The sequence below is a fragment of the Lutjanus erythropterus genome, chromosome 1, assembly GCF_056507025.1.
Source record: "Lutjanus erythropterus isolate fLutEry1 chromosome 1, fLutEry1.hap2, whole genome shotgun sequence".
Lineage (NCBI taxonomy): Eukaryota > Metazoa > Chordata > Actinopteri > Lutjaniformes > Lutjanidae > Lutjanus > Lutjanus erythropterus.
In genome coordinates this window covers 36,636,701-36,661,591 of record NC_139317.1, presented here as the reverse complement: position 1 = coordinate 36,661,591, position 24,891 = coordinate 36,636,701, and the positions used below count along the sequence as shown (strand labels likewise).

The window sequence follows — 24,891 nt, the reverse complement described above, 5'->3', positions numbered from 1 at the left end:
GTACGTATCACGAGTTACAAACACGAGCCGGATCAGCTCAAACCGTTCAAGACGAGATCCGTGTTTTTCTGACTGTTGCGATGACAGTGTTGTGATGGATGATTGTAAATATAAAGCATAAGTCAAGGCTGCGGGTTGATGCCATCATGACACATGCACTCTAATGAGGACTGTGGGTGCTCCGCAGTGCCAGGGACTTCCCCCCAAGGCACGTTGAGTGGGGGGAATGGTATGTGATGCATACCAGATGTGATTGGAGACATCACACTGTTCACGTTGTTACTGCTAACCAAATAGTAGCAGCAACAAAAGCAAAAGACCATTTTTCCTCTGTTCACACATTCAAAGCATGATGCTGGATATGTGTAAGACTGGTTGGAGCCAGAAGCAGAATAACACATTTCAGAGGATTTTTTTTAAAGACTTTCAGAGAGTATTGCACTTAGAATGACTGCCTGGTTAGGAGAGTTTGGTGGAGGATACGGCAATGGATGCAAAACAAAGCCACAGTATCTCCTCTTCCTCTCTGACTAAACGGAAAATAATTAATTTCCTGGCATTTTGTAAATTTATTGTTTACATTCATACACCCTAATTTAACCCTTAACTCACAAACAGAAATTTGGTGGCAATCATCCTCCAAACACAACAAAATAGGTCTCTGTTATCTGAAGCTCTTCCTCACAGGTACCTCAGTTGCTTACAGCTTGTATGTATTCTGTGATTAGAGCGTCAGACCACATGATGGCAGCAAAAGAGATTCTCCAGCCAAATCTCACAAACACTGGACCAGATTTTGATCTTCTGTAAGACCAGAAAAGTGATGTAATGACTGGGATTTATAAATTTACTCTGAACTTGAAACATTAATTCCCTCAGGTATGAGCTGAAGATGAATCAAATTCACTTCAGTTCAAACCAGGCCAGCAGCACGCTAGTCAACAGTTACACTGTCACTCACTAATTCACCCTTTTCACTCATGTGTGCAGAATATATCTTAGGGCGGTGCTTCCAAACCTATGGGATGAGACCCTGCTGGCCAAGGTAAGGTATTAAGTTTGTTTAAGGGGATTTCAGATGAGCACAGGGATAAGAAAAATAATCTATTATTTCATCCTTTTCTTATTTTATTTGAATAAAATAATGAACATTTTACGCCTGCAGGCCTATAGTTTATTAACTATATTTTCTTCGTCTCTTTTTTCCTTGTTTTGCATGATGAGCTGTTAGAATTTTTTTTTTTAAGTGGGAGTTAAATCATGCAGTATAAAATAAAAAAAAAACATCGGTCATCAAAAAAATTTTCAAAACTAAATAAGTCTTATTTTTCAATGTTTCAATTCACTTTTTCAAAGTGGTAAAATGAGTTTTTTTTTCCCAGTGCTTTAAAATGTTCTTAAAGTATCAAATGTAAAACTATTTAGTGCAGAAAAACAGCCCCTGTGGGTGTGATACATATTTTATTTTATATCACATTACTGGATACAGCATTTTACTGCTGTAGTTGGTTGATTATCAGATAAATCTATAAAACTGCATCATTATTTTATAAACTCATTAGAAGCGTCTAATTTGTAAAGTAACCAGTAACTGCAGATGTCAGACCAGAACAGTACACTCAGTAGAGTGCAACTTTCCGCCAGGCAATCCGAAAAGATTATTTGGATGGAATCCTTTTTAATCACCAACCTTTTGATAAGGAACTGTAATTTGATTACAGATTTTTTTTGCAGTAACTGTGACAGATTACAACTACATTTATTTTATAATTTAATTACATGTAAATGGTCACTCTCCAGCGCTTATGTGAAATTTTGTCATAATTAGCATGTAAATTCTTGAGTTATGATCAAAATGTTTTGACCTTTGACCACCAAAATGTAATCAGTTCATACTTGAGTCTACATGGACATTTGTGCCAGGTTGTCCATGGCTGTCACCAGCTGGGGGGCTTTAAAAAAAAGGGTTTTCAAGGTCTCTCAAAAAATGTGAATCACAGAGGTCCTTCAACATATAGTCATGAACGTGCACCAAACAATAAAGCTGATCAGTCTGGTAGCATGCAAGATTAGTTGCAGACAAACTTCAGGTCTGTTGGTCATTCATGCACGCATAGAGATAATAAATGTAGTGTGAGTGTGAGTATTATCTATGATGTTTGACTCTGCATTGTAGTGGGGTTGAAGTATAAAGAAACAAGAGATAAAAGTGCTGAATAAATACCAAGTGACTCTAAGTACCTCTTTGTACTTAAGTACTGGAAAACTGTGCCATAGCCTACTGCTTTTTAAGAGGTAAGACTGTGTTCAACCTTCTTCCAGTTGGTTAATATTTATTAAATGTCTCAACCAATCCTATAATATTCTGAGATCACTTGACAGCATTATCAGGCTCATTGCAGTTTTACCTGTAAAAGTGGAATTGACTCGTAACAGCAACTCTCAGAAGTACACAGAAAAGTACTGTCTTTGTGCTCAGCTTTTTGGGAAACTTAATTGCTGGCATTAAGCACTTGAGGGAATTCTGCACTCTGCTTGTTAGGTGTTTGTGTGCAACACAACCCCACACGTTCTATTAATAAACTGACACCCTCTTACCCTCTCCCTCCCTCCTTCCCTCTCCCTCTCTCTCTGAAATAATGAACAATAAGTGTCGCTGCTGCACCTCAGACACACACCAACATCAAGCAGAATGTCAAATGGCTGGAAGAAGGGAGCGATTGACAGCAACCGGGCTCCACAAGGCATGCAGATTACTAAAAGCAAGTTCTGAATGTTCTTTTCAAACTTTCTCCACATGCCAGAGGGGAAAGCAGGGGTGTTGATCTGATGTGAAATGCTTGAAAGAGATTCTTGCGAATGCCCGCGTTTAGAAGGGTGGATGTGACTGTATTGTATCTACTCTTTTCACCTCAGTGCAGAAGTACAGTGTGTGGGTGACCTGGGTTATGTGCATCATAGAGAGACGTCCATCGGCCAGATGCCCTGAAGGCTTTAATGGAAATTACTTGAATGTGAGTAGGCCTAACTTGAATTTGGGTTCAGGTGGGAACTTTGACCCTAGACATAAATAATCATCCACCAACCTCTAGTGATGAAGCTACATAGGACTCTCAAATTACCAATAAGTAGATCCACATACAGTGATCATTCAGTGTGATGGTTTATGCACAGTGTTGCTGCTAACCAGCAGATGGTACTGTGTCCCAGTTTCATGTGATCCAGCATTATTATCTATACACATAGAAAAAGCAGTATTGATTCCTCAGTGTGGGATGCTGACCTGGTTGCACAATCTGGCTTCCCCAAAAGACATAAACACAAAACTTTATAATGAATACATGTGGCAAAAAAGAATAGCCTGTTATACTGTGGACTCTGGATATGTGTTTTACCAAAAGATTACTTCATAATATACCAAAGTAAATGTGGTGAGAGAATGATACTAATAACTCCGGTCCCACATGTCTAATAATTCATGTTGATTAATATATAATTAATTTGTTGTGGATTTATCTTACCTAGCTTCCACAGCCCCTCTTGTTTTCCATGCCCCCTTTGTCTTGTTATTGCTTGTTTTGTTTATTTATTTTCATCATGATCAAATAGTTTGCATTAATATGATTTAGTAACATTGTAGGGGAGACAGGGGGTGGTAGTAACGCTTTTTGTTTGAGCATCAGTAACTCGGTGGTTGTTAACACTAGATCTCTCAAACCCTGGTACATGGCACCCATATTTGTCTGCTACAAATAAAAATTGTTTTGACATCTATTACACAATCACAGATTATGTGAGTAAATGTCAATACAAAGAGTTCCATTGTTATGATCTACCCCACTACTTGGGTGAAGATAGATGTAAAAATTAGACGTATTTTCCTCAGTTTATAAAAGAATTTTATTAAAGAATCAAGAAACAGTTTTGAATAAAGTGAAAAATTTAGAGAAACAGAAATGTTTAATTCCTTCTACATCTTTATGTGTGTGGACTGTATTAAGGGTTCAATCACTGTCGCGGTTCAGCTAAATGTAGACGGCTGGCCTCGGGGTGCTGGCTTTGTGGGCCCAGAACTGACAATGTGCACCCTTGATCCACACTTTTTTTTTTGGCTTTGAGTTTGCAAAGTGTTCCATGCACACACTGCACAAATTCTCATCATTTTATTGAAATGTTGCAACTATCTCCACCCAAACAGGCATTACATAGCTAACTGTTTTTGCATGTGGGCTTGAAGGTAGCATGAATGCAAAGCATCAAATTAAACTAAAGAAACTGCTACTCTAAATTATGTAAGTCAAATCATTATATTTACAATACAGTGAATGTTGAGCAAAAAATAATCTAATGTGTATGATTGATAACATCACTTCAGTTCTTTTCTGATAAAATCTGATCAAACTGACAGTGTTACAACTAACCCAGTGTTGCAGTGCTTCCTGGTCTCCCCTATTATATGCAGTCATGCCAATAAAGCCTATCAAACTGAAATTTAATTAAATATTTTGGAGTATGCTTTAGTATAACATAGCACTGGTTATTCTCAGAGTCTATAACTAAAGAGTAAACCATATAGTACATGCTAGAGAAGCTTTAAAAATCATATATCATCCTTTGGTAAAAGGACAAAGCTACTGGGGGTTTGGAAAGGTACAATATTGTCCTCCTTTGTGTCACTTTAGGCAACACCACTAATAGCACCTGCTTTTGAACCTACAGGCAAAGTTATTATTCTTATAGGGTCATGCATTAATTCATACACTTCATTAGCATGTGATGTCTGAAGGAGACTGAAGGGAAATTTTGACTGATTTCAGTTTTTCCTTTCATGTGTGCAGTTTAATCTTTCTTTACATCTTAACTCAAAATTTAAGCAGTAATCTACATTAATTTGACCTCCATTGTTTAATAAAGGCAAACATTTGAAGTTGCGTGGGAAATTTAGTGGAACAATCCTTTAATGAAAACTAGAACAGAGCTGTTATCTCTGTCTGTGCGTGCACCAGGGACACCAAACATCAATAATCTCATTACTTGGGTCAAATATTACAATCAGATCTGCATTTTTCTTCCCTGAAAATGAAAAGTAATGTGGCTGATTTGTTTGTCAGTAACAGAAATACAAAGCTCGGCATGTCCTTTCACCTGCGGAGGTGCTGGTCAGGAGGGTCAGATGTTTGGATCTGTTGTGAAATCTCAAAGCCGCATGTAAATCCTCAAGATGACCTACTTCCTCCCCTTCCACATAGACACTCCGCTAAAATCCATAAATTAAGGAAATTAACTGATGGGGCCCGGGGCCACTTTGTAAGCTATTTAAATCTTTAAATTTACAACATCCCTGCATACTTCATGTAATTGAACTAACTCCGGGCTTGTTTCCTTTAATGAGAAAAAAAAATCCAGTTTCCCCTCCAGTTTGTACCCCTGGAAACAACAAATCTGTGCCAGAGGGGGAGATGGGAGTGCTCTGAGGCGCGCTGAGGTCTGTCTAATTACGAAGACTTGGCCTGCTTCAAGGAGAGACGCATTCTCACTCTCCCACTAGTCCTGCTGTCAAACCACCAACATAACTATTTTATTTCATGTTAAATACTTAACATTTTATACTTAGGGGAGACCAGGGAGTGTTGTAACACAGGGTTAGTTGTAACACTGTCAGTTTTCTCATTCAGGAAATTGCTGTGGTTATGTGGTAGTATGGTACTCTCCTAATTCCTTTTTGTTACCCCTTTTTGTTAACAACAGAAGTCTTATTATTTGACATGAACTCACATAATCTGTGATTGTGCAGTAGATGTTCAATTGGGCTTTATTTTTGGTAGAAAAATATGGGTGCAGTGTATCAAAGTTTGAGAGATTAACAGAGTTCTTACAGCTTTTTAAGAGAAAAATTCAAGAACTTTCCAGATAAGTATTTCAAGAATCTCAAATCTTTTATTACTATGCTGGAATGATTTCCCTCCAGAGACCCCCTCTTCACCCATATCAGTCCATGTAACTCTTTTCCAAAATTATAAACAAATATGACGACAGGATCATTTCATTTCAAATATGAACATATTATTAATATTATATTGATAGAATATTAATATTATAATATAGTAAATTATTTTTGGTTCACATGAGTGACTGTGTGGATGAAACACCAGATAATGTTGAAAATCGTTCACTTGTCAAGGTGTATTTTCAGATTCAAGCAAATCTTTGAACTTAAAAACATAATGGTTAAAATAAAGCATTTTCCAAACTTTCAGTACTTTGTGATAACGCTGTACCTAGCACAGACACAGAGCAACTGCTGATTGAACAACAAAAATGTTACTACCATCCCTGGTCTCCCCTACTTTAAGCTAAATACAGCTGCAGGAGTATACTGAAAGTCCATAGTAGATATTATAAGAGTATTATGATGATGCCAGATAAAAATAGTATAAATTAGAGTACCATAAAATCAATAAGAATTCATATATTTTTTTCGTCAAGATGATAAACAATAGAAAAGGTTCTCAAAAAGTCTGAGTATATTTCCTGTGGACCAATAACAAGTTCCTACACTGGTTGGCGCCAAATATCAAGAAACGAGCCTCACACCTCTCTCCTCTCTCAGGATGCTGGTACAGAGTAATTACTGGGCTCAGTGTTGCATCAATTATTCACAGTTATTTACCCGCAAATAAACAAACATGCAAATAAATAAATAATCGTCTCCTTGGTGTGAGCACCTGCTTGACTCTCTCTAACCCCCTTCACTCGGTCGCAAAATTGGCGCACCACTTTAGCGCTTCATCACTTGCATTGTGTCTCCTTTTTTATATGTTGCAAAATAACAACGATCAGCCAAAAAATCTTATTTTCCAAAAAGTCTGGAGGCTGCCTGCTTTCATTGGAGAGTGAGGAGGAGGGGGTGGGGGTGGGGGGGGGGGTGTTCTGGGCAGATATCTCCATCTAAGCCCTGCGCTATAATTGAAATGGCGCATTTGGCTGCAGGCAGGTTGTGAGGGCGCTTTCTGCAGCAGCATGCATGCATGTCCATAGACGTCATTTGATTTTAATGGCCTGCAGGAAATTTGGCGTTACAACTCCAGACATTAAGGCAAGAGAGAGGAGAGAGGGAGAGAAGGAGAGAGGGGAGCGGGGACACGGGGAAAAATCACCGCATGAAAGATATTGGTTCAAGGATATCTCTTCATTTTCAACATATTTTCCTACTGGGACTTTATCAACAAGTTACTGCGCCTTTATTGCATGTTGCCTGAGTGAAGGACTATGGCAGCTCGCCCGGCTTTAAACTTTAAATTCAGGCTGGAGATGGAGATGGAAATGTGTGCCTACTAGCTGGAACTGCCTGGGGAACTATTACATCAGACGAAATGACAATGATTAAAATCTGCTTTTTGCTGCTGTAAATCTATTGAGCGACTAACAGTTGCCTGTTAGGTTTCCTACCCCCATCTAAAATCACAACTTCACACCGTTAAGGGGAGCGATCTACTTTTCTTTTGCCGGAAAAAATAAGATAAGTTATTATATCTGTGCAGTCATAATTTCGGGAATAGGGGGGTATCACGTTTTCTTCCTTGAGAAAATTGCCTGGGCGAGAGAGTGGAGTTGAGCTAATTGTAGCCTAATCCCTGGCCCAGAGGCACTTGGGCAGCCCGGAGCAAGAATTTTCTTTTTTAGCTCTGCTCTGTTATTTAGAGACGGATTATTGGCTTTCTTCTTCTCATAACAAACCACAGGGGCAGTTTCATTTAGGCAAGAAAAAGCAGACAAGAAGCAGAAAGGATTCCAACAAGAGCGCAACATTTTTACGCGTATCCAAATAAGAGCAGAGAAGGGGAAGGAGATCATCTCATCTATGTACAAGGTAAGGACGCTTCCTGTGCGCTTCTTTTGGTACAAAGAAGCTTGGTGAGGACAGGTCGAGGCAGCCTTGCAAATAGAGCCTTTAAAGCCACAGAGACCCTTTGCAAAGCAGTCCATCCCGGCCGCAGCCGCCTATATAGTTGAAAAAAGCAGTTTTGAGCGGGATACAGAGCAAACACTTGGCTTTCCCGAGCGGCAGTGTGTAGGTTCGTGCCGGAGCTGGATGGTGCCGTAGTTGTACCACAAACTCGGGGGCATTTTGGAGATAAATATTTGAGAATTTTTGCGGGGTTACGCGGAAAGCAGCTGGGACTGACCGCCGGCACGGATTTCCTCTGGATTCCCTACAATGTTTGAAACGGTAGGGTGAAAAATTTCATATTACAGAATCCAATGTTTTTACGCACAGTGCAGTTTTCGATGAGTATAGTAGTCGAACTGGTATTTAAGAGTAACGCGAATCCTGCTCGACCCAAATGTTTTTTTTTTCCTGCTTCTTTTCTCTTGGACAGTTAACACGTGTGGGTTTTATCAAGCGGCTGATGAATTACACGTGTCGGGATTATGCTTTTAATTGTACAGCACGAATAAGACGCCATATTGAGTATTTGGGAGAATTAAAGGCAGAGAGCACAGGCTTATACTGTAGTGTTCGTTTTGGAGTGGGATGTTGTGTCGGATTGTTTCCCTTTCAAACGTCTCCGTATCCGTTTTTATGGTGATTTTTATGTGTCAGGATTATTATACGTGGATGTCATGATTGTGAAATTGGCTCCACAGCTTTGGAGAGGGTCAGAGGAAGGAGGCAGCAGCTCTGAGGAGAAAGTTGATCCCTATTCAGCTGCTGTACTGTGATTTTGTGGAGGAATTTATCTTATTTAGTGTGTTTATGTGTCTTTCTGTGTGAAATGGTTTAAATTCTGGTTTATTGTGTGAATGAGCGGATTTATGGGTCTGTTTCTTTCCATATGTTCCTTTTTATATCTCCACGTAATTTAATCAGTTAATTGATTGGTTGGTTGAGAGAGACAGAAAGAGAGACAGGCAGAGAAGGTGTGTGTGTGTCCCTGTGCGGGTTTGTGTGTTACAGTGGGACGGTCCGGCTTGTAATGCACCCCAAACTTCTTCTCAAGTCTTTCCAAGTTTTTTCCCCCCTTTTCCTGGGATTTGAAATGTAATCCCGTCCTCCTGTAATCGTATTAAACGAACATGATACTGCTGTGAGAGAGGGGCAACACCCTGAGAAATAAAAAAAAAAAAGCTCCTCCAGTCTCACTTCGTGCCCAGAGGCGCTTCTCTCAGAGCCTGAAGGGTCTGATCTGGACTTTCGCAACGGCCTTCAGTTCACCAGATCTGACAGTAAAACTGTCCATGTGTGCAGCAACAAACGGAGCAGTTCTGTTGATTTACTGAAGGATGAAATGAAATATCAACCATATTTTAACTCATTTATGTAGCTCAGAAGTATGATTTAAAGTTTTGCTGTACATTTTGCATTTCAACCAGAGCCTGCAGGGTAACAGATGATAAAGTGGGGAAACTGTGACCTTTAGTGATCATTTAATAAGAACAGCATAAATTTGTTCTATTTTCTCTTTTTAAAAACTCAAATTTTCATGTAACATAAACCACTCTGACATGATACTTTGTCCTGCTATGATTTACACTCTAACAGAGTCACATTAAAATGTGGTCAGTCTGAGGTTAGGTGGTGGTACACCTGCAGCTGTTGGCAAACAAATTACGCACCAGTAAGTTGGAGATAATCGCCTCCTCCCCCTGCGCTTACAGAAGCACTGTGGAATCAAATGGCGCTGTATCGAAGTGAATTAAAAATATTTTCTCAAAAATTTTTGCAGCTAATCACCCTCAGCTCCGTGCTGACCGCTGTGTGCACCAGCAGGGCTCCCCTGTTCTCCTAAATCTGCGCTCCCAAAGAACCGCAACTCACTGACCTTAAATAGTGAGTTTTTAATCACTTTGTACAATATTTCAAAACACCTTCCTTCTGATATTGAGTCGCAGCATACATGGAGTGTGTGGAGTAAGATACTTCATAGTTTGGCCTGTTAATGTGGACAGTGGGATGATTCTTTCTCTTGATCCTGGTGCGTTTTTACGCACGTTTGTTATAAACTTATTTTCACAAGTATCTGTGGCTACATGACGAGCCATCACCTTAATCTTTTGTTTTGAGTGTATGTGTGTGCACTAAGAGGAAAAAGTTGCCCCCCTCCCTCCTTCCCTCCCCGCCGTGTTTTCCGTGCTCGCAGATTGGTGGTTGGTGTGTCTGGGCGCATCACGTCTAACACATAAGGCGACCTTTAATTAGAATATTGCAGCAGCAGTTTGTTTTATTCCCCTGGAGGCTGACACCTAGCATTCCTCCCTCTCTCTGTCTTTCTATCCGTCCATCTCTCGCTCTCTCGCTCTCTCCCTCCCTCTCTCTCTCTCTCACCCTGTTCTCTAATAAGCATCCTCCTATCCTCGCCTCCGGTGCTGCATGAAAAGATGCAAACATACTTAATTAGAGCGGTGGCAATAATTTCCAGGCTAAATATGCGACCAGACAGACATGGAAGTGATCTGATAGCATCCAGAAAGGATACTACCTGCTTCCCTGTGTAGGATCACTCTGTTGTTGTTTTGTTTTGTTTTTTCTTCATCTTTATTCCCATGGCTTTTCTGTACACTTGCTTTCAGGAGGGAAGAAGCATGTCACGGCTCTCTCTGACCCGGTCCCCGGTCTCTCCTCTGGCCGCTCAGGGGATCCCTCTGCCGGCTCAGCTGACCAAGGCGAACGCCCCGGTGCACATCGATGTCGGGGGACACATGTACACCAGCAGCCTGGCGACTCTCACCAAGTACCCAGACTCGAGGTAAGACGCGTCTTTTTAGCCTCATTGCTGGAGTAAGTTTATTAATCAATACCCTTTATCTAATTCATCGAAATTATTAAGAAAATACTGGCATACTGGTGAGTAGTCTTGCTTTTGTTTTAAATGAGACAATTATGAATTTCTATATTTGATGTCTAAATTAAATCTTCAGATACATTATAATCACTTTGTATCACTACTTAATATTGTATTTTAGTCATTAAATTAATTATTACATTATTTGACTGGTATATTAATTAAGTCTTATTGGATTTTTTCTCTTAACAAGTCATTTAACTGACTGGCATTAGGACAACTGCACTGCAACTTCTACAGTGACAGTTGCCCTCAGAAGCATTTGGGGACATTTCCTCTTCTTTTAATTATTTTTTAAACTCTTGTGGCTTTAAAATGATGAATTTGATTGTTTTTATTGGTTTTAGTTGTGATTATTTTAATTGTTTCATAAATACCTCCAAGGCTTTTATTTTTCATCTGCTTTCTCACGGTGGTTGTTGTATATAAAAATTCAGCAGCTGTCGAAAGCTGGCAAGAAGAGTTTCACATGTTTTACTCCTGATTTGAATGGTGTTTGTGTGAATCTGTATGCACTGCACAGCCCCTTTTACAGCCTGTTTTTTGTTCGTTTGTTTGTTTGTTTGTTTGTTTGTTCGGGTTTTTTTGTTTGTTTGTTTTGGGTTTTTTTGGGGGGGGGGGTAGGTCAGTAGATCAGGGTGCTGTTAGGAATCCTTGGAGGAAAAACAATGATGTAAATGTCCGTCTCCCTGTTATCGAAGCAGATGTGGGGCAGCTTCAATTCTGATTAAAATCCAGCTCATTGGCGTGTTACATATTGATTTTCTTGGCTATTTTAGAGTCAGTATTTATCACCATCAGATCTTCTAGTCATTATTTGTGATCAAACACACATGTTCAAGATCCAAGTATTATAATTAAAGATCTGTGACGTTAATACTGTATAGACAACATAGTTGTCATTATAATCTTTCGACCAGCCTATAACATGGCTTATATTGCAGTAAAACTCGCTATTTTCATTGTCATTTAATCTGATTACTTTCTAGAATAACTGATTAGTTGTTTGGTCCATAAAATATCAGACAGTGGTGAAAAATTAGTGTTTCTCAAAGCCCAAGACGATTTCCTCAATAGTCATGATTTGTCCACAAACCAAATACATTCAGTTTACTGTCATAGAGGAGTAAACAAACCAGAAAATATTAACATTTAAGAACCTGGACTCGAAGTGAATTTTGACTTTTGTCTGTTAAAAAGTGACTCAAAACGATATATCGATTATCAAAATAGTTGGTGATTAATTTAATAGTTGACAAATAATTAATTCACTTATTAATTGCTGTGCCTTTACACTGAATATTTGTACGGAAAAAGGAAAAGAAAGGGACTCCTTCTGTCTCTCAGGCTTCTGACTTTCTCATGCATACAGCAAACAGGCTTTTTTTTTATTTTTGATTCACTTCCATTGCAAGATTTAGTCATGATGATTCAGATTGTGTAAGAGCTGTTGGTAATCCACCCTCCCACTTTATTCACGTTTTTAGCTCCATCCACAAACAAGGTGACACCACCGGAGGTAGCTCTGGCCACAAGCACACACAACTAATGAGAAAATATCTCTGTTCTCTACTAGAGCTGAGCAATGTATCAATATTATATTGATATCATGATATGAGACTGTAGATGTCATCTTAAATTTTGGATATTGTTAAATCATGATATGGTATAAGTGTTGTCTTTTCCTGGTTCTAAAGGCTGAATTAAGTCATGTAATTTTCTGAACTCACCAGACTGTTATAGTTGCTTTATTATTTGCTTTTACCCAAACCACAAATATTATATTATTATCATTACTGATGATTATTTATCAAAAATCTCATTGTGTTTATATTTTAAGAAAGCACCGATAATCATCCCTCACATCCCCCCTCACTGTCACAATATTGATAAAAATTGATACTGAGGTATTTGGTAAACTGGATTGTGATATTTGATTTTGTCATTTCATATATCCAGTTATATATCTTATATTGCAGAGCAGCTTAAAAATATCAAGATATTATTTATAAGCCATATCACCCAGCCTTATTCTCTGCTCATTTCCACTATATGGATTTCACCCCTTTAAATCTATGGGATGTTTCAGGCCCCCTGCTTTTTCCTCCAATGCAGCACGTCACTCATTACATTATACAGTCTCTGATTCTTTGTCAGCTGACAGGGTCCCATCTGGGCCAAGGTAAACATTCACCAGGTTGTTAGAAAATCTGCCAAATTGGCTACAGGAAACAATCCACATAATCCCCTGGTAATAAAGTCTTGATATTCATAGAGTCCGCTGACAGGAAATCCCTGACAACTCCCCTTTTATTCCTGCTTGTAACATGTCATGAGAAAAATAAAGCTCATCCCAGACAAGGCTTTAGGATTGTTTTTGTTATTAAGGCGTCTTTTTTGCCCTGTTCAGGGTTTTAATCAAATGTGCTAATGTTGTTCGGATCATCATGTTCTTGAAGCTGCAATCAAAACTGTTTGGCGAGAGAGAGAGGACTATCTTTCATTTTAATGTCAGTTTGTTTTTTGTATATTGCTGTTGTATTTCTTTAATTTTTATGCCCTGGTGCAGCTTTACACTTTACAAAGAAGTTATTCATAGGGGGAAACACAGAGGGCACCATGCAAATGGAGCACAGAGTCATGTCAGAGCACCCAAACACTGTTTTTACAGTGAGAGTAAAGACCGGATACCAATATGAGTGTTAGTTGGAGAGCTCTTTCCTCTCCCTCTCTTTTTCGCACATGCTCCTTTGCTCCCTCTCTTTCTGTGTCTTTCTCACTCTGGATCACACACGCACACACACACGCACACACACACACACACACACACACACACACACACACACACACACACACACACACACACACACACTCACTGTTTCTCTCTCTCTCAGCCTCCTCAGTGTACAGTTGGCCTCAGGGCTCCACTTTCCACTGGAGCCAGTGGAAGGAGGGGCCCTTTTGTGTGAATTAGGATAATGGCTGACAGCAGAAAGCAAAACAATTACACTGGCACAGCCGTATATGTACGCCGTGTTCGGCCATGTCCGGTCTGGAGCAGGGGCACGCCGGCGGAGCTGAGAACGTGACGACCAAAGGAGCAGGGTTAAAGAGTTTAAAGTTGATGATTACTTTTAATAGATTGGCCCCTAAATAATGTAGCATGCCAAGAGAAAGTTAGTCTAGTAACTAATGTGTGGTTATTCATCTTCTTCTGTGCAGCCCATATTAAGGGACAGGGGTCATGAAACATTGATGCACACTCTGTGTAGCTCTCACAGAGGACAGTCTGAGCAGTCACTTGAACAGAAGCTGAGGAAATTAGGGGAAATGTTCCAGAGACAAGGAAACTATTTTGAAAGGACCACTGGACATTTTTCTCTTTGAAGACCAGTCCTCTGTGTCCAGACGCAATAGATCTGTGTGGGATTCATGCTTTTTTAGGGGTCCTCTGTATCTATCCTTTTCTGTAAGCCAGAATCGCTATATTTAACATAGCAAACAATGTCTCATCATTTACTGTGTCAGAAATGGCTATATTTACTTTCATTTTTGTTCCATTTCATTTATGGCTGTACAGTTTATCAAAATATTATCAAAATTACAATATTGCCAAGTGAAGTATCCAACTCGCAGAAGCTGTAAAGGAAAAATGTGTGATAAACAGCATTATAATGAAGTACTGTAGTGCTGCAGAGATTTGCTGGCCAATAAATCTTGTTCTCAGATATGTTTTGATTGGTACAGATATCATCATGATTTTACTTGTTTGGTTTTTTTTTTTTTTCAAATTAAAATTGTGATGCAAAAATGACCATTTTCACTAATTGTGGTTAATATCACAATTTTTCTCTTAGCAATTCTAAACATGCCCTCAGGTGTTTTTGCTTTTAAAAGAGTCTATATGGTGCTAATGCACTGCTATGATCTAAAGTAAAATTAGCTGTGTGATAAGACTTTTAGTTTTAATCACTAAACATGAAATAATAATGAGAACTAATTGTTGCTCAAGACAGTCAAGTTATGCAGCTCCAAAATAACAGATTAGATGAGTATGATTTTTAGCAGCACATATAACACATAAAAGAGTTTGGATGTTTGTTCAAATCATTAAAATAGTTTTTAAAAACAGGTTTATCAATGTATGTGTAGTTTACACAATGTAAAAAAGTCATACAGAAATGTAGTGAAATCAGTTAATATTTTCTCATTAACTTAATCTACTATACATTCAAAAGTTTTATTTATTCAAGTTAATTAAACATAAGATTTTTAATATTTATTCTTGGAACACTTCAAAAACATAGGTTCTCATTAAATCAAGTTTCTAAAGAAACATGATCACCAGATTAGCAGATTTCCCAGCATGCAATGACTGATTGTAACAAAGACATCAAATTTGTTTATAATGTTTGTCAGTGTGACTGAAGAGTTGTTGGTTCAATTTAATATCTTAAGCTTATTGAACATGTTTTCAAGTACAACTGAATTAATATCAAGTTTATACCACTAGAAAAGTGAGTCATTACAAAATTACCTCAACTTGTCTTTTCAAATTCAATCGACTTCAGATTTTAAGTCCAGACACTAACTTTTTAAAGTTAAAACAATTTGTTTATTTTTACAGAACATCATGGGCCCATGTAGACAAATACTGAGCAGTGGAGCTAGCACTGCAACTTATTATTTCCTTTGTCAATTAATTATTTTCTTGATGACTCGATTAGTTGTTTGGTCTATAAAAAATCCATAAATGGTGAAAAATATCTATCACTTTCCCAAAGCCCAAGATGGCATCTTCACACGGCTTAGTGTGTCCACAATTCAAAGATATTCACTTCACTTTCAGAGAGCAATAAAGAAACTAGAAAATTTTGACTTTTATTCTTAAAAAGTACTCAAAAATGATTAATCAATTATCAAAATAATGTATGATTAATTAAATACTTGAAAACTATTTAATTAAGTGAGTAATAATTGCAGTTCTATAGAGCCCTGCATGATGACATGTATTCCCAGAGAGCCCTGTAAGAAAATTATTGTTGCTGTTGCTGATTTAGTATTGAAATGTAGAAACGTGTAAAGGTATTAAGCGTTACACTTGGACCTGATTTGAACATTCATTGTTGTATATTCTCTTTAAGTCATAATATTCAGTAAAATTAGAATTGCGTTTCTTGTTTTGAAACTTTTGTCACACACCGTTTTTGAGAGCTTTTTGAGAACCATCAGTTTAAACACTGATCAGTTTTATAACTCCTCAGAACCTACTGTAGGCAGCCCTTGGACACGCTCCCTGAGATCCCTGAGCATGTTTGTTTCGCTGTGTCTTGCGATCATTAGGCATCCATTCGTGTTACAGTTTCCAGATAGCATCAGTTCTTGTAAAAATCAGTGATACCTGCGCTGCTTGCGTCCCCCTCCCACCTCCCGCAGACACGTCTCCAGCAGCTCGGAGCCGCTGGCCGGCCTGTACTGTAGCTGCTGCAGCGAACATCCTGCCAGATATTGCCCACCTACTGCCCCGCTGCCTGCCCTCACTTGGCACCGCTGGGGTGGGAGATCTGAGCTGTTCCTGTCCTTGATAACCTCCCACACCCACCACCTCCCTCCCTCTCCCTGACTCTTTCTGTCATAGTTTCTTGTTTTCTCCCACTCTCTCCATTTCTCTCTGTCTTCTCACATAGTGTTTGTTTCTCTCTTTACTTCTTTCTTTACTTCCGTTCTCTGTATTTTTATCTTTCTTTTTCTTTTGGCTTGTCTATTTATGTATGTTCTCTCTTAATTTCTCCCTTTTCTTTCTCCTTACCTGTTAGAAAACACCCCCCACCCACACCCCCAATTCAGGGATTTAACAGAAAAAGGGGAAAAAAAATGAGGAGACCAACAGAGAAAGAGAGGGAGAGTGAAGGGAGTAGAAGAGAGGGAAAGAAAAAGAAAAACAGGCAGCATTTTAATTGCTTTTTAAAAAAGTGGAGATGAAAAACAGAGTTAGCCTGGAGGGGTATGGTGAAATTCTAGCTGGAAGAATTGCAAGACCATATGAGAAAGGAACACCTCGGGCGAAACAGGGAGATGAGTATTGGTTTTTTATAAAGCATTTTGCATCGATTTCCAGAGAGAAAGCGAGTAAGGGAGAAGGATGGAGACGGAGGGAGGGAAAGAAAGAAAAGAAAGAGTGAAAGAGAGAAGAGAGAGGGGATGGATGGCAGGAGGGGAGAAGAGAGGGAGGGAGGGAGAACCATCTTTGCTCTGCTTCTTCACACAGTCAAGTCAAAGAAGGAGAGACAGGGTGAATTTGACATGATAGCTTCAGCGTGTCGAGCCGACACATCGGGGTCAGGAGATACCTGATACAACCATTAAATACAAGCTTGCACACTTTTACAAAGTCGAGGATTGTGATTGTAAATTCAGTAAAATGAGCAAAGCTGGCCCTGCTGTTTATTCATTGACATTCCCACCGCGGCTCCCCTTCCACTGTCTTGTAATAGAGTTTGACAACGCCAGTGCTCAGGCAGTGCCGTGTGTGTGTGTATGTGTGTGCAGCAGTTTGCAAATAGGTTTTACGATTTTCTTTGTCATACAACTTTGTCAGCCGACCTAGAAGCTGTTACTGTGATTAAAGAGCTGATTACATCAAAATGATGATAATAACGGCAACGCAGCGCCCTGCCAAGAGCTGTTTCCCAGAAAGACGATGGAAATGTGCAGAGAAACCGTTAAGGAGGTTACGTGCAACAGATTTCTTGTGTAAATCACCAGTACGACTTGTTTACACTGCGCAGGCATTCCAGGTTTCTCTGCTGAGGGAGTTTTGTTTCAAAATGAGTCACAAAATTAAAGCAGATTTTTGCACTTCAGAGTTACAAAAAATTAAGCTTTCAGGGTACAAAAGTTTCACAAAGACTTGAAAACACTCATGCAAATCTTCAATATTATAGAGATGCTTTAAAAAAACTGTTTTTAAATTATTGAATAGGGTTATTTAGCATGTTGGAGTGAACAAACAGACTGAGTGGAGGTGCTCAGATGAGATTATTACACCAGCAGAGAGAGGGACCTGCAGGTAAGCGGCAGGAAAACCACACAAAGACGAGGGGAAATGAATATCTGTCCAAGGGTATCTCGAGGCACAGAGCCAACATGGTGTGATGAAAGTTTAAAGATAACAGCAATTTCCACTCTTTGCCTTGATGAGCCCCTGTAGCCAACTTCAGCTGAAGCCCTTAATCTTTCAGTACACTAGTGGAAAGGGTTAACTGTGGGACATTAAAGGCAGCAACAAGTGGCTTATTATTTCTCCAAAGTTTTGTCAGTATTTGGTAAAAGCTTAATCACAGTCATCTCTTTACTGTTTTAATTAGTAACAGTGTTCTTAATAGGAAAATATTATTGATGGAATTTCGGGTAATGTTATTTTCATGTTTCTCTTGTTAGTTTCTCTTTTGTAGGGCTGCAACTAACGGTTATCGATTCAGCTGCCAATGCACGAATAATCGTCTATAAATTGTTCTGTAAAATGTCAATAAAACTGTGAAAGATGTTCTTCATATTTTCCCAGATCCCAGCCAACAGTTCAAACCCAAAGACTCTTCATTTGCTGTCATAAATGACAATAACAAGCAGCAAATCCTCACATTTAAGAAGCTGGAACCAGCACGTTTAACTTTTTACTTGAAAAATGATTGAAATGTGTGAAGTGTGAATTAGTGTTGCATATTGACTGCTCTTGTCCACCTGTCTTGATTCAACAAAACAAAACAACAAACAAAACGATGTCAAATGAAGCTCAGTTAATGACATTTCTGGACTAATAATGCAAACCAAACCAAACTGAGAAAACCTGTCAGCCCCAGAGAAACTGTACACGCACTGATATACACTAGTGTAGGTGCAAAACACTATTTTTATTTTATTTTATTTTATTTTTTTGCGCTGCCAAGCAAAACCATGGATTTCCATTAATACTAAGCTGGACAGTCACTGGTCATAATCATCTTTATGTTGACTTCATTTTCAATAATTAGCTTTAATTACACATAAAAATGTGGCTGAGATTACAGTTAAGTTTTGTTCACCTGAAACATAAATATAGTTTTAAATGGATAATGCAAGAGTCATGATTTTATCTTCAAGCCAACTGTCATTTTACAGAGAGAATTACATAGTAATGCGATTGTGTCTCACATAAACAAAATACAGAGAATGCGATAGATGTTATCACAAATTGTAATAGTCCAGTAGGGTTGCAGCTGCCCAAAGTCCTCTTACATCCATAACAGAGTCCAACTGTAAAAGTAAAATATTTTTCCAGATGTCCTCCTCACATTAGTATGTGGACCTCCACCACTTCCTACCTCTGTTTCATTTCCAGCCCTCTGACAGATGGAATAATAGAGCTGTAATGCTACATTCATGCCATTAATTTCTGTAAGTACAAGCAGCGAGCGTGTGTGTTGTTATAATCTCTCTGCAGAAGGGACACTTCAAACAAGTCTGGAATGGAGGAACTGTGCCTTAAGCCCCTTGTTTCAACCTGGGATGCTAATGCATTTCAAGCTTAGTGCTAATAAAATTGAAAAATAAATGGAGGGTAATTGTTTCATGCATTTGAAGGGAGCTGCTCATTCCATTATGTGTGTGTGTGTGTGTTTGTGTGTGCGGCTGCCTGCGTGCGCGTGCGCTTGTGTGTGTGTATTTCAATTTTCAGAATCAGTCGTCTGTTCAATGGCACCGAGCCCATCGTGTTGGACAGCTTGAAGCAGCACTACTTCATAGATCGGGACGGCGAGATATTCCGCTACATTCTCAGTTTCCTCAGGACCAGCAAATTGCTCCTTCCAGATGACTTCAAGGTATATATCTGCACCACAACATACTGTATTGTGTGTACTTGACTGCACCATCAGCTCGCACAGTTTCAACAACATAACAACATAAAAAGCTGGAGTATGTTGAGCCATCTGCCCAGACTCGCAGCAGTATTGTGTGAAATTCCTGATTTTTTCTCAAGATGATACACCAAAGTGTGAATATGTTTGTATTTATTAATGTTTACCTGCCCTCTCTGGGGTGGCCTGTTTTCAAAATAGACCTGATGCCACAACAGAGCCGCCAGTTCTGTTTTTACAATGCCAACACAGACTCACCCGCCTCCCATTCAACACATTAATTACCTGTAGTATGAGCATAAGCAGTAATTAGGAAAGTTTAGGAAAGGGGGGAGAAATATGGAACAGACTGAATTTACAGTGGTGGAGAGGTAAAATGCTAACTGGCTAACTGGAGCATGGCCCGACGATGTGTGTGCCAAAGCCCTGAGCTGTTGTTTTTCACTCAGAGTGGTTTCTATAGAGGTGAGCCCAGGTGAAATAGCCCACACACCCCCCTCTGTTCCCCCTGCACTCTGATGACCGACTCCCATACAGAAAGACAGGAAGTCTCACTGACAGTCAGGGACTCGCTGCTGTTGCAGTTTAATACACACTAACATGCATCTGTGCGCTCGCGCTTCACTCTTTGTGGGCCATTGAATCTGCTTTGGCCCATATTAGACTACTGAAGCTGCACACACCTGGCTCCAGTTTTAGCATCTGCATGAAAGAATCCTGTTCTTGTTTTATTGTAAGTGATGAACACACACAGTGTGTATTATGTCTGTTATTGTAGTAATGCTGTCAGACTTTATCAAATAATTTTTAACCCACTATTACAGATGTACACAGCTGTAGATTTTGCCTCATTACAACCTAGTTTTAGGTGACTGGTGAGACAAATACACACAAGTTGATCACAAAGTATACTGTGTGTCTCAGTCCCAACTTAATAGCGTAAAATGTTACAACACAATCTCATCAGTTTGTAAAATTGTCGTGAAATTGAATCTATTAGATTTGTTTACATGAAAACAGATTTTCAGTTTTTCAGCATGACTTTCAAACTAATGTATAATCCGCTGTGGTTCTCATTCCATGGTCAATTTAGCAAAAATAAATATTCAAGTCCAGTTTTACTTTACAAAATAAAGGCCTTGGGTAGATTTAGGCATCAAAACTGCTTGCTTAGATTTAGGACAAGTTAATGTTTTGAGTGAAAATAGCTATTTCCTTACTAGTTTCACACAGGTACCAAAGCAAACTGAATGATTGTTTGACCAATCCATCCACCTGACTCTCTCCATATGTAGAATTTCACTCATTCTAATACATGCGTCTGCATTACTTTGAAAGTTGAGATGACTGTCAAAACAATAGAGAGGATTCATGAACAGAGAATTCATACATAAATCTCTAGATTTAATTTCATGAATCTTTCTGAAGCTGACATAATACTGGGCTAAATGGTAAAATTTTGTATGCTAGCAGCTGTTATACTTGATATATATAATACTGGTACTTACTTATAAGACATGGAGCAACAGCAGCATTTATTTGAAGTTGTGTTTCTGGCCACCTGCTAAATATAACCGCAATATTTACTGTCCTTCTAGCTCATGTTTGTTCTCCACCAGTTCATGAAAAAATGCTGCTAAATTATTAACTAGCTAGTCATTAACACTGTCTGTCGGCTTTTGTTTATGAGCATGCATTCAGGTAGCATTCAGTTGGTTTATCTGGTCTTTTTTCATTTAAAACAGCCACCTTCTAGCAGCCTTGTCACCTAGAAATCACATCTATATACAAACAATTTGCAACAGCAGATCATTTCAAGGGAATTAAAAATCCTGATTATTTCCAGAACATAATGAGGAAATGTTGATAATTAATGGACCTGGCATGTTGCAAAAATGCTGACACTGAATGTAACTGTAAAATGTTCATTTAAATTGTATTTCATTTGTTTACTGCCAAAATAGGCAGTCTTGAAGTACACTATCCACTCAGAGTGACTTAGGAATTATTCAGCTCTTTCATGATCATATCAGAAAATGCCAGCTTTGACTTGAGAGACAGGATTTTTTTCATTACCAGTTAACCAAAATCATGATCTTTCCCTAGCCAAAGTGTTTTTGTTGCTTAAACCTAACCACTGACAGGAGATTGAACATTATCCCTGGACTCCCTGTGACTTCAGTGCAGTGCATAAATGTAATGTTTGATTCACTCAGAGAAACACCGTCTCTGAATCGGATCGCAGTGGTGATTACGCTTCACTACAACGGAATTATGAAAGCAATTTAGTAAAATGCAAACACGATTTCTGTGCTTCTGCTGTTGACAACAATGAGAATGAACCAAAACAGTAAAGTTGGCAGTCATAAAATCAACATTTTAAAAGCAGCTATGTGGACTTACAAAATAAAAAAATAAATAGGGTGTACTGCACTGGGTCAAAAATGACAGTGTTAGGTAATATATAGTAAAAAAAAATAAATAAATCAGGTACTCTACAAGAACAGGGCCAGCTGGCACTAGTGGTTGAATAAAAATGAAAAAAAAGACAATAACTATCCAGTTCACTGATAATTGAAGTACGTGATACTGGTTGGTAGTCTGATTATGAATATAAAATTCCTCAACTCATGGATAAACCAGTGTGTTTTGACAATGTGCTGAAATTTAGTGGCATCTTGTGGTGGACTTGCAGATTGCAAACACCTTGCCTCAACTCTCCCCTTTCCGAGCAGGTAGAGATCCTGCAGGACTCACATAAAATGCAAAAGGTCATATCTAGATCTAGTGTTAGGTTTGTCCGTTCCTGGCTACTGTAGAAATATGGTGACCTCCATGGAAAGGGAACCCCAGCCTCTATAGATTTAAACAGTGAAGTCTGATTTGATGAAAACACAACAATTCTTGTTTTCAGGTGATGATATGAATGATACTTATGAACATTATATTCCATTTCTGCCATATCCCGCCAATAAATCCCTGTAAAACTTACACACTGGGCCTTTAATCCATTGTTGATATAAAAATTATTCATTAGCGCAGCTTTAAACCAAACCGATGGCATTACTAGCGAGTTAGTCTCACAGTATCCACACAACCACATGTGGCTTTGTCAGAATTATTATATATTCAGCCTACAGCTCCTTCCTGTTCAAGGTTTTTATTCAGTGATACTGTTTCCTAGGTGTATTCTATTCTTCACTTCTACTCCACCTTAACTTGCGTGACCTTTCCACCGGGCTGGCGCTTGTTCATCATTCTCTACGAGTGAACAAGGCGAGGCCAAGCCACACAGAGCCAGGGGCAAACTCTCCAGGCCTCACGGATAGTCTGAACAGGAGCCAAACCTCAGACAACAGAACATGACATGAAAGCCCTGCATATTTTCTGCAAATGATGGTCTGACTCAGTACCGATTAGTTTTACCCTTCTTATTCATGCTTTTTCCCTCCCTTCCTGTGAAGTCTTGACAGTCCAATCAGGCACTGCGGTTGAAGAGAACGCACCGGGCTTCATTGTTTCAACTCATTACGATCCCCTCGCATAAGCCCGTGTTGATCTGCATACCTTTCAATTTGCGTGAAGCCGGGGAGGAAAAAAAAATGCAAATAGTGCGAGGCGGAATTGAGCATGTCCTTATCTGAACACAATCAGGCTTGCCGTCGCCAGAGGGCTGGGTCTGTTCTGCTGCTGGCAGCCACGGCACTGTGTGTTTTGCTAAATCAATGTGAAAGTCTGAGCAGAATAGGAAAAGAAATTTTTCAGCCTACATCAGTGGAACAAAATATTCACTATTAATATCCTCCCTCATCTCATTATTCAAAGTACAATTAATCACAAGAGTGTAAGCAATGCTCAGTCATATTGAGGGCATGGTTATAAACCGTTAAGAGTTAGTGGTTTCTGCGTCAGGCTTTTGAATTTCACTTTAAATCAATAACATTTTGTTTCTCTGGGTAGCAAATGCTAAAAATAATAGGAAAGAGCTAATGTTTTTATTTTTTGTGAGTGCGAGTGGGCTGGATTTTTTGTCGGTGGCCCATTTAATCAACAACCTGTGAGCCTCTACTTGTGTGTCCGTTTTCTGCCCAGGTTTTTATCAGTCCTCCGACTCCCTCATAGTGACAGTTTCCATCATTTTCTTCCTCTTCTTTCTCTTTCCCTGCCTCCCTCTCTGTCTCTCCCTCCCTCTGTCCTTCCCTGAGATGTTGCCTTGCCGGTGGGCGATCAGGTCGGATCATTATTTTGAAGCTCAAACGGGCTGTCTGGACACAGGATTGGGGGATGAATTGTCTCGTAGAGCTGGCAGCAGTAGCAGCAGCTCCAGCAGCCAGGACGGAGCTGTTGGCCCTGTCTCCCTCTCATCCTCACCTCAGCGCTTAGGATTACTCTGTTGTTTTCTGCGCTGCTCAGGATGACTAAAGTGCCTCGCAGACAGACCCCTGTTAAAAACATATCCATCCATGGCTTCAGACCTGTGAAGGATGAGGAGCTACACTTTGATACAGAGAGCTGCCTGAAGGGGAGCGTCTCAGTATGAGTTTTGTCAGCTGCAGCAAGAGGGCCAGGAGAGAAAAAGACATGGAGAAAGGGAGAGAAAAAGGGAAAAAAGGACCCGCTCCCCGCCTCTTCTTTCGCATTCTGAAATCTTAAATATTAGACCGTGAGCTTAAGATGTGTTGCGTCAACGCTCGTCCAGATGGAGTTGTATTTGGGTGTCGTTCACACGCCTCAGATGAAGGCGCAGCTTAGATGACGGGGTAAACCAGAGAGAGAGGCTTTTTCAAGGCTAAACAGTCTGAGAGAAGCAGCAGGGTTAATGAATATGCTGTTTGCTGCCATGCTCTGTTTCTATCCCCAGCAGTGGTCCGGAGAAGAGAAGGGGAAAAACTCTTTTTAGATCAGGGCTCCCTGGCGGCTCCGGCACCCAACACCCACAGCCACCAATGATGCAGACTATATGAAACATATGTTGTTTCCGCAGTACAAATACACACATTGTCTCACTTTTCAAGGGCGTTTAGACTTCACACTGCACCAAGATGAACAACAACCTCTATCTGTAGCTGTTAAATATGTAACCGAATGCACAGACAGTTGTTTGCTGTGGTGAGACAGTGTCCATACACAAAAACAAATGGTAACATTTTAAT

The 24,891-nt window shown here is 39.4% G+C and overlaps 1 protein-coding gene across 2 annotated transcripts in view; it reads left to right on the top strand.

The window, feature by feature from the left end:
• Positions 1–7,075: 7,075 nt before the first annotated feature.
• Positions 7,076–24,891, top strand: part of kctd15b (potassium channel tetramerization domain containing 15b) — a 38,355-nt gene continuing 20,539 nt past the window's right edge. Inside the window, exons 1-3 of one of the 2 annotated variants that reach the window (XM_084721070.1) lie at positions 7,076–7,870; positions 10,573–10,748; positions 19,558–19,702. In XM_084721070.1, the coding sequence (XP_084577196.1) occupies positions 7,862–7,870; positions 10,573–10,748; positions 19,558–19,702 (330 nt within the window). In that variant the 5' untranslated portion in view covers positions 7,076–7,861. The other variant, XM_084721062.1, reaches the window with a different exon arrangement.